General features: G+C 35.3%; 2 protein-coding genes across 2 annotated transcripts in view; one reads left to right on the top strand and one right to left on the bottom strand.

The window, feature by feature from the left end:
• Window positions 1-2,730, bottom strand: part of LOC107688036 (leucine zipper putative tumor suppressor 2 homolog) — a 22,655-nt gene extending 19,925 nt beyond the window's left edge. The window contains exon 1 of the mRNA XM_016485575.1: window positions 2,684-2,730. The gene's annotated coding sequence lies outside the window, so the exon portion shown is untranslated. The remainder of the gene's footprint in view (window positions 1-2,683) is intronic.
• Window positions 2,731-6,650: 3,920 nt separating this feature from the next.
• LOC107688053 (ras-related protein Rab-37-like) lies at window positions 6,651-12,941 on the top strand. Its single transcript, XM_016485595.1, has 9 exons — window positions 6,651-6,718; window positions 8,927-9,037; window positions 9,169-9,210; window positions 9,329-9,395; window positions 10,271-10,323; window positions 10,911-10,976; window positions 11,066-11,122; window positions 12,448-12,524; window positions 12,602-12,941. The coding sequence occupies exons 1-9, from the start codon at window positions 6,659-6,661 to the stop codon at window positions 12,705-12,707; spliced, it is 639 nt and encodes a 212-aa protein (XP_016341081.1). The 5' UTR covers window positions 6,651-6,658; the 3' UTR covers window positions 12,708-12,941.
• Window positions 12,942-13,182: the final 241 nt, after the last annotated feature.

Below are 13,182 nucleotides of genomic sequence, written 5' to 3'. Positions count from 1 at the left end.
GTGAGAGAGAGAGTGTGTGTGTGTGTGTGTGTGTTTGAGAGAGAGAGAGAGAGAGAGAGAGAGAGTTTGTTTATAGACTGGAGGAGCAGCGGATGTGGGTTTGACCATCATGAGCACTGGAAACGCCGAAACCAGAGCTCCAGCACAGCTGCTGGAAACCTTCACTGCTTTATAGCCATTATATAGAGACTTTTACAAATACTGAACTAAAATCTCTAAGCCTAAACAACACCCCTATACGCTCAACAAACACCACTAATATCATCATCAGTGAGGCTCTAGAATTACTTGAGCAGTAAGGATTCGCTCAGGGAAGCTGATCTGTTCAAACACCTGGGAACAGGTAGAGCCAGAATCTGGATTTCACATTACAGACAGAAGACTCTCACACTCTCAGCAACACTGTTAAGAGCCTGAAAATCTCCATTATGACGTCCATAACTGAAAATATGACATTATTTACTAAACCAGAGATTCCCAAACTTTCTTTGTCATTTTAAGTTAATATTTCCATAATTTAACATCATATTCACATGTTCGTGATTTTTTGATGGCAGTTAATTAATTTATTAATTGTTTATTTATTTGATAGATTTTATTTATTTTAAATGCTTATTTATTTATTTACTTATTTTATAGACTTAAACACTACTGAAGGAGGATGAGCAATGTTAAAATGTTTTGTTTGAAAAAAATAATAATAATAATTTCAAATGTACATACATTTTATATTTTTGTAATCTTTTTTGTCATCCGAACCCATTTGAGCTTAAATATTTTCTTCAAGTCTCCTCGAGGTTTAAGTTAATATTTCAATAATTTAGCAACATATTCACAAATTAAATATTTCATCCTTGTTTCAGTAAGTGTTTTATTTTGATTGTTTTTAGTTTAAATTTATTTATTTATTGATTTTCTTTGTTTTAAACCTTTTATTTTATTGACTGACTTTAAACACTGTTTAAGGAGAATGAACACCTAATGATGCTTTTTTATTATTTTTTATTTACATTTTTTATAACTCACAATCCTCCTGCAGTTCCCTCACAAACCCCAGTTTGGGAACTAAACTAATGCAACTGAGGTGCAAAAATTCATCAATCTAATCTTAATTAATGGTCAACGGACAGACAACTTGTCCAGTGCGGTTCCAATCAAGCAGCATGCAATAATGCGGTCGTAAACCCCACAAATGCAAGAAAGTAACTGTATTTAACAGGACTGAGAGCGTGTTCTGCTGCTGTGAGAACATTAAGAAGCTCTTCAGCCAGAAACAGAAGGTCTTGCGTGAGATCACGGAGCAGATCGCTGGGATTAGAGCGGTTTTCTGCATTCAAGGCCAGCTGTGCTCTGATATCAGCGCTATAATAAACAGCCAGTAATTAACACAGAGACCTTTATCCACTAATGCCACTATCAGACTATCTGCTCGCGTCTGGAGCCCGACGTGTCAATGAATATGAAACGAGTTTGTCTAATCAAACAGACTTCATTAAGGATCAAACCTCATTCAGTGGTTCGTCCCAGAAACGCAGCTGATTCGAGGTCACTGGGTCAGTAAGTGTCTGACTGAACTCGTGCGTGTAGCTGCATTTGTGTGACATCAGTGCTAGATAATCAATTATTTCCAAAATAATCACTGGATGCCATTCACATGCAATGAAGTCAAATGACAACGTTTATTATGGAATAATGCCTGCGGGTTCATGTGTTATTTTTATTTCTGAACAGCAGGCAGTGTAAGCTAGCTATATTCATCACAAAATCACATGCATGTGCTCTGAACTTGTATAAACTAATGCTCACACCTTTATTTGAACATTGAGTGATACTGAATATCTTCCTACAGCAGTTCCTGTATTTCACACTTGAGCTTTTCCAATGGAATAAATTAATAATAATAAAAAATATAAAGGCAATTGCGACTTTTTATCTCGCACTTCTGACTTTATTTCTCACTCTTTTGTCTTTTTCTCTCTGGATTCTCAGTTTATGTCTCACAACTGTTTCTGTAACGAAGCAGAGTTGTGTGTTTATATCTTCCAATTCTTAAAACATGCTCTTTAGGATAATAATGTGTTTATTAAATAATAATAATAATAATATGGAATGCATCTGAAACAGAAGATTGATGTACAGATTTGTGCATTCATTACTGTATATACAGCTGTATAAATAAAAATATGTATATGTATTTACATAATACTTGAGAGAGCGGCAATAATTAGTTATTAAATTAATTACAGTAGACAGGTGGCAACATAAATGACATTTAGCTTGATCTTATATATATATATACATGTCTTCTTTATCAACTGTTTACATTTAATGAACCAAGACTTCAACTCATTGCTATTATGCAGCTATTTTCTCCAACACAACACTATTAAACAAAAGACTAAACCGAAAAATTAAGCAAAGAGATCACTGGAATCATTTACAGTAATTATAGACAGGGGTCTGTGGCGATACGAGATATAAAAATACCTTTAAATAATAAACAGTTAATGTCAACAGTGATTAGTTAATGCTAAACTAATGAGGAAGTTTTGCTGTTTACTGTAAACTAAACTGTAAACTAAAGGAGACCTTTAAATGTTAAATAAAACATGATCATAAAGCACACCAATCTGTATTTCATCTGTCTGTCAGATTATCGAACAGAATAATCGCCTGTACTCACCATACTGTAAGCTTTATGATCATCATCCACTGTCCGAGCGCTCGCCACTGATACTAAGTAACTGTAGCCTCATGAATATTAAGTACGTCACGTGACGCGCGTCAAGCGGGCTTCACCGATTGGCGAAACGCCTGACGCTGGTGGGCGGGCGCTACGCAGATCGCGAATGAACGCGCTATATTAAGTACGTCACGTGACGCGCGTCAAGCGGGCTTCACCGATTGGCGAAACGCCTGACGCTGGTGGGCGGGCGCTACGCAGATCGCGAATGAACGCGACTGTGTTAAAGAGGTTGGCGTAATGAATATTAATGAGCGCGACGTAATTAATATTCATTGTAATTTCTTCGGTTCAGTCATTTTTTCGGTTAGGTTTTAGTCTTTTAGCACAGACATAGTGCTACATATTGTTCGTCACTACACGGAAAGCTAAAAAGTCTGATTTCCTGATTGTTTGATATTTTATATTATGTTCCTGTAGTAGTTATTTTCCATGAGTGTACAGAATACAAATATATAATCTTTGTTTATATCTTACATTGTGAATACCTGAAACCAAATTAAGGCTGCAGCACTAGGTACAATGTATTTATTTATATTTTTACTTTTGTTTTATTTTATTTGTTTTGTTTTGTAACTTGTTTTTGAGGATTTTAATGGTTGGAATGAGGTTCAATGGAAGATTCAGAAATTCAGATGTTTATCTGTTTCAGAACTTTCCCAGGCCTTTTTTACTTAAATGTAAATCTTTGTACCCACTGCATAGAAAACCTGGAAAAAAGATTTACATTTAAGCCATTGAGCAGACACGCTGATCCTGAGGGATGTACAGAATGTTCCTTGGTTTCTTGAGCGAAGCTGCCATGGATTAATCTAATTACTGTTGAATCATAAAATACACTGAGAAATCCCGTCCAGCCCATCATTCACTCAGCCTCTCATCTACCTGTTCTCTCACATCTGATATCAGACCATCCCTTCAAACACAGGTGTGTTGTTTATGACCTGAGCTCTTCAAATGCTTCAAACACTTGAAAAACTGGTCTAACAAGAGCTTTGAGCTCACGAGAATCTGTGATGAGCAGCAAGCCAGCAGATTCCAGACGTGCCTGGCCTCCTAGAGTCTTCTAGAAGCCTCCGGGATTTTCTGGTTCTTGGAGCAGATCTCTGAGAAAAACTGGGCCAGGAACGGTCTTGCACATTTACAAATGACCCGCTTTTCCCTTGTGCAACAGCGTGTTGAAGTGCTGGTGAGCTCAGAGCAGAGACAGAAGCGAGACCGGCTCTTCGTCATCACTATGTCTTGAGTTTCGCTCTTGTAAACAGTGCGGGTTAACAGACTGTGAGAGATCAGACAATGGAATGTTCTGGAATGTCCAGGAATGTCCTGACGTGGGCAAACTAAAGCTATTGTTCATTGCTGTTCCCACCGCAATCAGTCTCCCACTGTTCCAACGGACATCAGCTAGTGTTTATCGGCTATCAGCAGACTGTGCAAAGAGTGTGAGGTGTATTATTATATGATGACATATATAGCATGTATGCTGTTGTGTGTGATCTGTAATGCTTGTACCCAGAGAAAGTTCTCTGAAAGTTATGAACAAACATTATTAGTATCAAGTAACATTATTAGAATGTTCGTTCTGTGTTATTAGAATTATTAGAATGTTCGTAATCACGTGTTGCTACTTGTTTTGAGAAAAAGACATGTTTAGAGAAAACTCAAATGTAACATTGCCATAATGTTTGCAAAATGATAAAATGGAATGTTCCCTTAACAAACAAACAAACAAAGATTTTAAAAACTGAATGTTCAGAAATAACATTTTCATGAATTTAATGGGAACGTTAGTAAAACATTCTAAGAACATATATTTTTGTGAGCTGGTTATAAAAATAAAAGGAAAATAGGTTTGTATCTACGCTGTAGGATTTACTTTGAAACAATTTTCATTTAGATTTTGCTAGAAAATTTCACAAGTCATTACAAAGAAATGGCCAGTAACATTGAACTAAACTTGACTGAAAGACTGAAATTGTATGTTTTTGTAGAATGTATTCCAATCTTTATTCTTCTGTACTCCATCTTTAAAAAATCTATTTTTTGGAGTTTATACTAAAAGTTTATTTATTTAGTCAACTAAATAAAGAGGAGCACACAGACATAGAGCTAATAAACATCAATAAAAGCCAAAAAATGTGTTCAACTTATATTATTTGGTTGGTTTTAAGGGGTAAATATTGTTTAAATCTTTTAATATTCACATTTCTTCCAAGTCCATTTGCATATGAAAAATCTGTCCTGTTTGCAATCCAGTCTGAGAGACCTGATCTTTTACACATCTTGGGTTTGTCCCATATGTCTCATTGAAGCTCATGAATGAAGCTCATTTGTGCTTTATCTAGACAGAGGAAGCAGTGCTGGATCGGTTTAGCCAGTGACTTGATCTTTCTTTCACGTGTCAGTGTTTGCGAGACTCACCTGGGATGATTTGCATTGCAGTGAGAAACAGTCATCACACTCAAAACAGGAGCTCATGGAGGTTTCTTTTGATTTGTTTGAACATGTTCCAGTGTGCAATCCAGAAATATTAACATAAATGAATGTTTTCTGCCATTTAGTTGCATGCAAATACCCCGTGGGTTAGGCAATGCAAATCTAATATCTGTGTGCTGGTTCCAGGTTTCAGAGTTCAGGCTCAGAATTGCTTCCAGATTTGACCGCAGACGTCTGCATGAACTGCTGCTCTGCTTGGAAACTATGAGAGCAATGTCAGATCATAGAAAATACTCTGATGATGATGTGGCTTTGATGTGACTTTAGGTCATGCATGATAGTTGAAAAGAGACTAGTACAAGAACCCAATCCTAACCTGCTTCTGAAGGACATCATCTCTCTGTTCTGTATCGGGTCATGAAGGTCCTGCTGTGATGCAGAACTGGGTTCAGACGGGGTTTACAGCACGCTGTGTTTAAAGTAACCCATCAGAAGGCAAACTGTCACTCATCTAACTGATGTGGAACATTGTGTCCTACTGGCCTCTGGCAGAAACACTGGCAGCTCCTGTCCTAGAACATGCAGTGAAATCCTCAAATCTAGATATAGTAAAGTATGAACGCACTGCCAAAAGGCTCTGCCAAATGCATAAAAGTGAATGTAAAACATGGTACTGACAAGATGCTCGATGGTATCTCTGCATTATGCTCATCACATAAAAATCATGTGATTTTAGATGACTTGGAAGGTCATATGAACTATTTTCATGATACTTTTTTTGTTCTATTTTTAGCTGGACAGTCCGAGTCCTTTTATCTTCAATATAAGGAAAGAAAGACTGGTGTTTTCTGCATCATTTCTTATTTATTCATACGGTTTTGGAAGGACAGAGTAAGTAAATTAGTAAATGTAACAAACTAAATGAATTTTTACTTGAATATTTACTTACTACACTCAGTAGAAAGTAGGTGCTCAGTGACACAATTTTTATTTTTTTTCTTGTAGTCTGTGCTTCCATCTAGTGGGCACCATTAAAACTCATCTGTTCATTTGTCTGAGTTTTTTATGCTATTGTGAGCATTTACTATCATTGTGTTTTGTGTCGGTGTTAATGTTGTTGTTGCATATAATAATAATAATAATAATATATCTAACAAGTACACACATACACAAGAAAGAAGAACAATCTTACTCTGTAAGACTGCATTTAAGAGAAGAGAGAAAGAAAGAATAAATAAATAAATAATAAATACATACATACTGTATAAACAACTAAACCATAGTTCAAATGATCGTCCTTCTTCCTTAGGACAACATCAAGGACTACAGTGGGGGAAGAAAACAATTCCTCCATGAAATCTAACAGTGTGTCTGTCATTTGTTATTATTAACCTTGCCAAATGTAACGAAGGAGGTGCAGAACGGGTGTGACGTGGGTCTCTGTGTTGTTTCGTCATCGGCGAGGGCGAGCGCTCAGTGATGGATCAGAATCAGAGCAGCGCAGCGGGCGTCGCTTATAATCAGGATTTAACACACAAGGTAATCATTGTTGATCAGTCAATCAACCAACCGCTGAATGTTTGTTTCCTGGTGTTGATATTTCTGTCATCTGTTTGAGGAGATGAGAATACGGGTTGACGTGATGTTCATTCATGTGCTTAGTTTTTGTGATATTTTGTTTCATGTATTCTTATTTGATGGTGATTACAGTGTGTTATGATGTGTTGATGGTAATTATAGTATGTTGTATAGTATAATTATAGTATATGGTGTAGTTATGGTGTCTGATAGTGTTGATTATAGTGTGCTATATGATATGTGATGATGGTGATTATAATGTGTTATGTGATGATGGTGATTATAGTGTGCTATATGATATGTGGTTATGGTGATTATAGTTTGTTGTGATATGTGATTGTGGTGATTACAGTGTGTTATGATGTGTTGATGGTAATTATAGTATGTTGTATAGTATAATTATAGTATATGGTGTAGTTATGGTGTCTGATAGTGTTGATTATAGTGTGCTATATGATATGTGATGATGGTGATTATAGTGTGCTATATGATATGTGATTATGGTGATTATAGTTTGTTGTGATATGTGATTGTGGTGATTACAGTGTGTTATGATGTGATGTGATTATATTGTGCTATGTGATGATGGTGATTATAGTATGTTATGGTATGTGATGATGGTGAATACAGTGTATAATGATAACTGATGGTTGCAATTGTAGTGTGTTATGATATGTGATGGTAGTGATGACTGTGTTGTGATGTGACTATATTGTGTTATGTGATGATGGTGATAATATGTTATGGTATATGATAATGTGGTTATAGTGTGTTATGATGTGATTATATTGTGTTATGTGATAATTATATAGTATGTTATGGTATGTGATGGTGATTATAGTGTTATTATGTGATTATAGTGAATTATGATGTGATTTACATTGTATATGTGATGATGGTGATTGATTATAGTATGTTATGGTGTGTTGATGTGATTATATTGTGTTATGTGATGATAATAGTATGTTATGATGATGTGATTATGATGGTGATTGATTATAGTGTGTTATGGTGTGTTGATGTGATTATATTGTGTTATGTGATGATTATGTATGTTATGGTATGTGATGGTGATTATAGTGAGTTATGATGTGATTTACATTGTATATGTGATGATGGTGATTGATTATAGTATGTTATGGTGTGTTGATGTGATTATATTGTGTTATGTGATGATAATAGTATGTTATGATGATGTGATTATGATGGTGATTGATTATAGTGTGTTATGGTGTGTTGATGTGATTATATTGTGTTATGTGATGATTATCTATGTTATGGTATGTGATGGTAATTATAGAGTGTTATTATGTGATTTACATTGTATGTGTGATGATGGTGATTGATTATAGTATGTTATGGTGTGTTGATGTGATTAGTGTGTTATGATGTGATTATATTGTGTTATGTGATTATTACAGAATGTTATAGTATGTGATGACGGTGAATACATTGTGTTATGATATCTGATGGTAACTGTTATAGTGTGTTATGATATGTGATGGTGGAAATAACAGTGTGTTATGATGAGATGGTGATTATATTGTGTTATGTGATGATGATCATCATATCTCTTTCTCATTAGGGTCAGGTTGCGCGCAGATTAGAGCTGCAGTGGTTTATGTACAGCACACACACACACACACACACACACACACACACACACACACACTAGAGGCTGTTTAATGTGTGTGTGTGTTTTAGCCTTGGGTCTCTCGATGGGTTTGTTATTCTCTGTATTCAATTGCCTGTTACATAACTGAATAAAGCTGACACAAGTCTTTGCTCTAAATAAAGACAGAGTCACAGAGGACTCTTGTGTTTCATTCATCCTTTATTTCAAGAATTGATCTTCCATAAGAGACAGTTTCCTGACACTCACAGTAAAGCTAAAATATCTGATTGAAAGTCGAATTCATGCTTTTTCCCGATGAGTGATGAATTCCACAGCGTCTGTTTCTTCCGCCTAATTACTTCCTGTTGGGGGGGGGGTTGGGCGGTTGTTATGGCAACAACACACCTCCATCAGCACCAGCACTTATCTGTGACTTCACATAGAGTCACACTAATTATAAAACAGTCAAGACGGTTCTGTTAACGTATTCTGCATGCTTCTAATAATGCACGTCCCTAATTTTTTCATCTTCCCTCTGTCTTGTCATCTTGCAGACCATCCTGGTGGGAGACAGTGGAGTGGGAAAGACGTCCCTACTGGTTCAGTTTGATCAAGGCAAATTTATCCCTGGATCTTTTTCTGCAACAGTGGGAATCGGATTTACGGTAATTCACCCTGTTAATGAGTAATATCAGCCTTTCACCAGTGGATAGAGAAATGGATGAGAGATGCATCTGATAGTGTGCTTTCTAATGCTGTATGATGTGATCCACATCCACGGCTTCTCTGTTGGCAGAATAAAGTCCTTACAGTGGATGAGCTGAAGGTGAGATTACAGGTGAGTGACGCTGATTCTGATTCTTGAGAATCATACAGTAAGATGTTAATGAATCAGCTGATACAGGAGAGAAATCAGATCATTATGACGGATGAATGTCAATGACCTTCTGTCTCAGATCTGGGATACAGCGGGACAGGAGAGGTTTCGGAGCGTCACACACGCGTATTACAGAGACGCTCAGGGTGAGAAATGATCTAATTTCTTGCTGAGCAAAACTTTTCTCTATTGGGCGGACATTTCGGCCAGCTGAGCAAAAACATTCTTTATACCAGACCTGTACAGCACACACACACACACAAAGAGTGTGTAACTTTTAACTTTAGTGTGCTATTTATATTTGTTTTGACCCTTGATGTAACTAAATGATGCACATTTTAAGTTACCTGAGAAAACATTTTTTTTACAGTGCTGTGATTCCAAGAAATTCTATTAAAAAATAATTAAACAAAAATCTCACTCAGAACAGTTAAATTCTTTATTATTATATTATACTATATTATATCATATTATATTATATGAAAAATTAAGTAGTTATTGCTCATGAATTCCCTTTTTGAGGTCAATTATTTATTATGCATTAAAAAAAATACATATAAATATATAAAAAACAAATATTTTCAATACATATTGAAAATAAAAAAACGTGAACATGTGAATTATTTTACAGTTATCTAAACATCCCCATGTAGTAGAGTTTGCACTTTACTGCACCTGTGTCATTAATCAAGCCACTCTTCTTTAAAGCATGATGACGTTTCATCTCACATCATTGCGTTGACGTTGTTGAGCCGTTTCGACAACCTTTAAAGTATCCGATTTCTACAGCGACTAACTCGGCGCACATCATTCTCTTTCTATGAAACCTGTAAACCGCATTCACCAACTCTATAGCGGTTTGCCTGAGCATTGCAATTATTTCGCATTTACTAGAATTTAATCAAATGTCTGTCCTGTAGCTGAGAGGAACATTGCCCTTCACTGTCTCTCAGTGCTCAGTGTGATGTAGGATACAGAGGTTTTCTTCTAATCAATACCTGTTTTATTGTTGATCTCACAGCGCTCCTCCTGCTCTATGACATCACCAGCAAATCCTCCTTCGACAACACAAGGGTACAAACTAAAATAAATAATATAACAGTGATAATATTCAGGTTCTCCTCCTGAGGTTGATAGTCTACTGAATGTTAAGCATTTCTTTTCACCGAGCATTTGTTGAAAAAACTGTTCATAATTGTAAGCAGTGTAATTATTTTAGTATCATTAAAATATTAGTTAGTTTAAATTTTTTATATTTAATAAAAAAAAATTTTTTATTAGTTATATATAGTTTTAATATTTGTAATCATTTAATTTTTAATTTATTTTTATTTTTTTATATATTTTTATTTTATTTTATTTTTTTAAATATGTCTATATAAATTTTATTTCAATGAAAGTTTGTTATTTTAGTCCATCAAGTTAACCTAGTAAAACATTACTGAAACTAGTTAAAATTATTTTATTTCAGTTAAATTTTACTTTATTTCAAGCAACAAAGTTTTTTTTTTTTTTACATGGTTTTAGTTTTGGTTAACTATAATATGTTTAATAAATGTTTATCTAACATAATTTAACTGATTATCATAACAAATATCTAACATTATTCTACTTAAGGTCGAATGTTAGAGGCTTCTGATTGGCTGGATGTTTTGTTGTAGGCGTGGCTTACTGAGATCCATGAATATGCTCAGGATGATGTGGTCATCATGTTGCTTGGCAACAAGGTAAGAAGACTTTGAGCTTGGATCTGATGTTATATAAGCCATAACTCAAGCACGCAGTGTAACTGTAACTGTACGTGTCGTCTCTACAGTCAGATATGACCAGCGCTCGAGCGATCAGACGAGACGAGGGAGAGAAACTCGCCAGAGTGAGTCTCAGTCAGTCATCATGGGCCATCTGTTCTATTGCAGTGTTTCAGATCCGATCACAGACAGTTATGTCGACTTTAGTTCCCACGGTCATGGAAAAAATGGGAAAGTATGATCTCAAAAAGTCATGCAAAGCCTTAAATCTCTCTATTAATCCTTCAGAAATCATTCTAATATGCTGAGTTGCTGCTCAAGAAACATTTCTGATTATTATCAATGTTGAAAACAGTCGTGCTGCACAATATTTTTGTGGAAACCATGATACACTACCATTAAAAAAATAATAAAATAAATTATTATTAAGAAATGTATTCATCAAGGACGCATTAAATTGATCAAAAAGTGACAGTAAAGACATTTAAAATGTTACAAAATATTTCTATTTCAAATAAATTTCTATTCATCTGTGAATCCTGAAAAATAAAATGCATCACGGTTTCCACAAAAATATTGTGCAGCACAACTGTTTTCAACATTGATAATAATCAGAAATGTTTCTTGAGCAGCAAATCAGCATATTAGAATGATTTCTGAAGATCATGTGACACTTCTGATTATTATCAATGTTGAAAACAGTCGTGCTGCACAATATTTTTGTGGAAACCATGATACACTACCATTAAAAAGATAATAAAATAAATTATTATTAAGAAATGTATTCATCAAGGACGCATTAAATTGATCAAAAAGTGACAGTAAAGAAATTTAAAATGTTACAAAATATTTCTATTTCAAATAAATTTCTATTCATCTGTGAATCCTGAAAAATAAAATGCATCACGGTTTCCACAAAAATATTGTGCAGCACAACTGTTTTCAACATTGATAATAATCAGAAATGTTTCTTGAGCAGCAAATCAGCATATTAGAATGATTTCTGAAGATCATGTGACACTGAAGACTGCAGTAATGATGCTGAAAATACAGCTGCGCATCACAGAAATAAATTACAGTTTAACAGAGATTCACATAGAAAACAGCTGTTTGACATTATAATAATATTTCAACATTTTTACTGTATTTTTGATCAAATAAATGCAGTCTCGGTGAGCAGAAGAGACTTTTCAAAAAAACATTACAGAATCCTAATTATTCCAAACTTTTGATCAATTGTGTGGTGTGTATATATATATATATATAATATAACTGTATGTATATTATAAGCTAGTACAGCTTTAATTTTTCTTTTAGAACCAGTTCACAAATTAAAAGTAATAATTGATAACTAATTAAATCAATTTTTTTTTTGGTCAAATATTGGTTTGGGAACTCAAATAGTAAGAGCTCTATTCACATTAAACCCCTTCAAACGTGGTTTTGGCAGGAGTATGGAGTCATTTTCCTGGAGACCAGTGCCAAAACCGGACTCAACGTGGACGAGGCCTTTACGACGGTGGCAAAGTGAGTTTCTTCCAGCATGCTCGCAAACTTTTAAAGATGTTAGAGTTTCCACACAGAGCTTGTGATGTAATGCACAGGGAGCTGGTGAGCCGTTCAGTCCAGCTTCCCGTCGAGCCCAGATTTCACCTTCATGACGTGATGCAGCCGGAGAACGAGCCTTCCGCATGCTGCGGCTTCAGCTAGAAGCTAGTAAACCAGAAAGACGAGAACCGAAGGGTGGAAGAGAGCAGCAGTCACTCCTGTGATGTTTACTAGTCATGTTTTCTCTGACACTAAATCTTCAAAGACTGTGTCAGAAAAACTTCACAATCACACTGAAGCACTGCATTGCAGCTCGGTTGATTCTTTCATGTAAACATGATGGAAACCAGTAAATAATGTGTTTTAAAGAACCAGATATATGCAGTAACTCCGAATAATGCCTTCTTTCCTGTTATAACGGTCAGCTAAAAGAAATGTTTCTTAGTGAGTCGCATGCACACGGTATTCAAAAAGTAGAATTATGAATTATTTGTGATTTTATATGCTGCTTGCAATTGGTTTCAGAACACACTTTTTTTGCAGCAGAATGGTGTTGTTTTGACATCTACCAGCTACTGAAGTTGACCAGCCTAACCTTTCCCACTGGTTACACATTACCATACACAATAAATGTCAT

The sequence above is a fragment of the Sinocyclocheilus anshuiensis genome, unplaced genomic scaffold (assembly GCF_001515605.1).
Source record: "Sinocyclocheilus anshuiensis isolate Anshui unplaced genomic scaffold, SAMN03320099.WGS_v1.1 scaffold241, whole genome shotgun sequence".
NCBI classification, from domain to species: domain Eukaryota; kingdom Metazoa; phylum Chordata; class Actinopteri; order Cypriniformes; family Cyprinidae; genus Sinocyclocheilus; species Sinocyclocheilus anshuiensis.
Note: the sequence above shows the minus strand (reverse complement) of the source record. Positions and strands in the feature narration are given on the sequence as shown.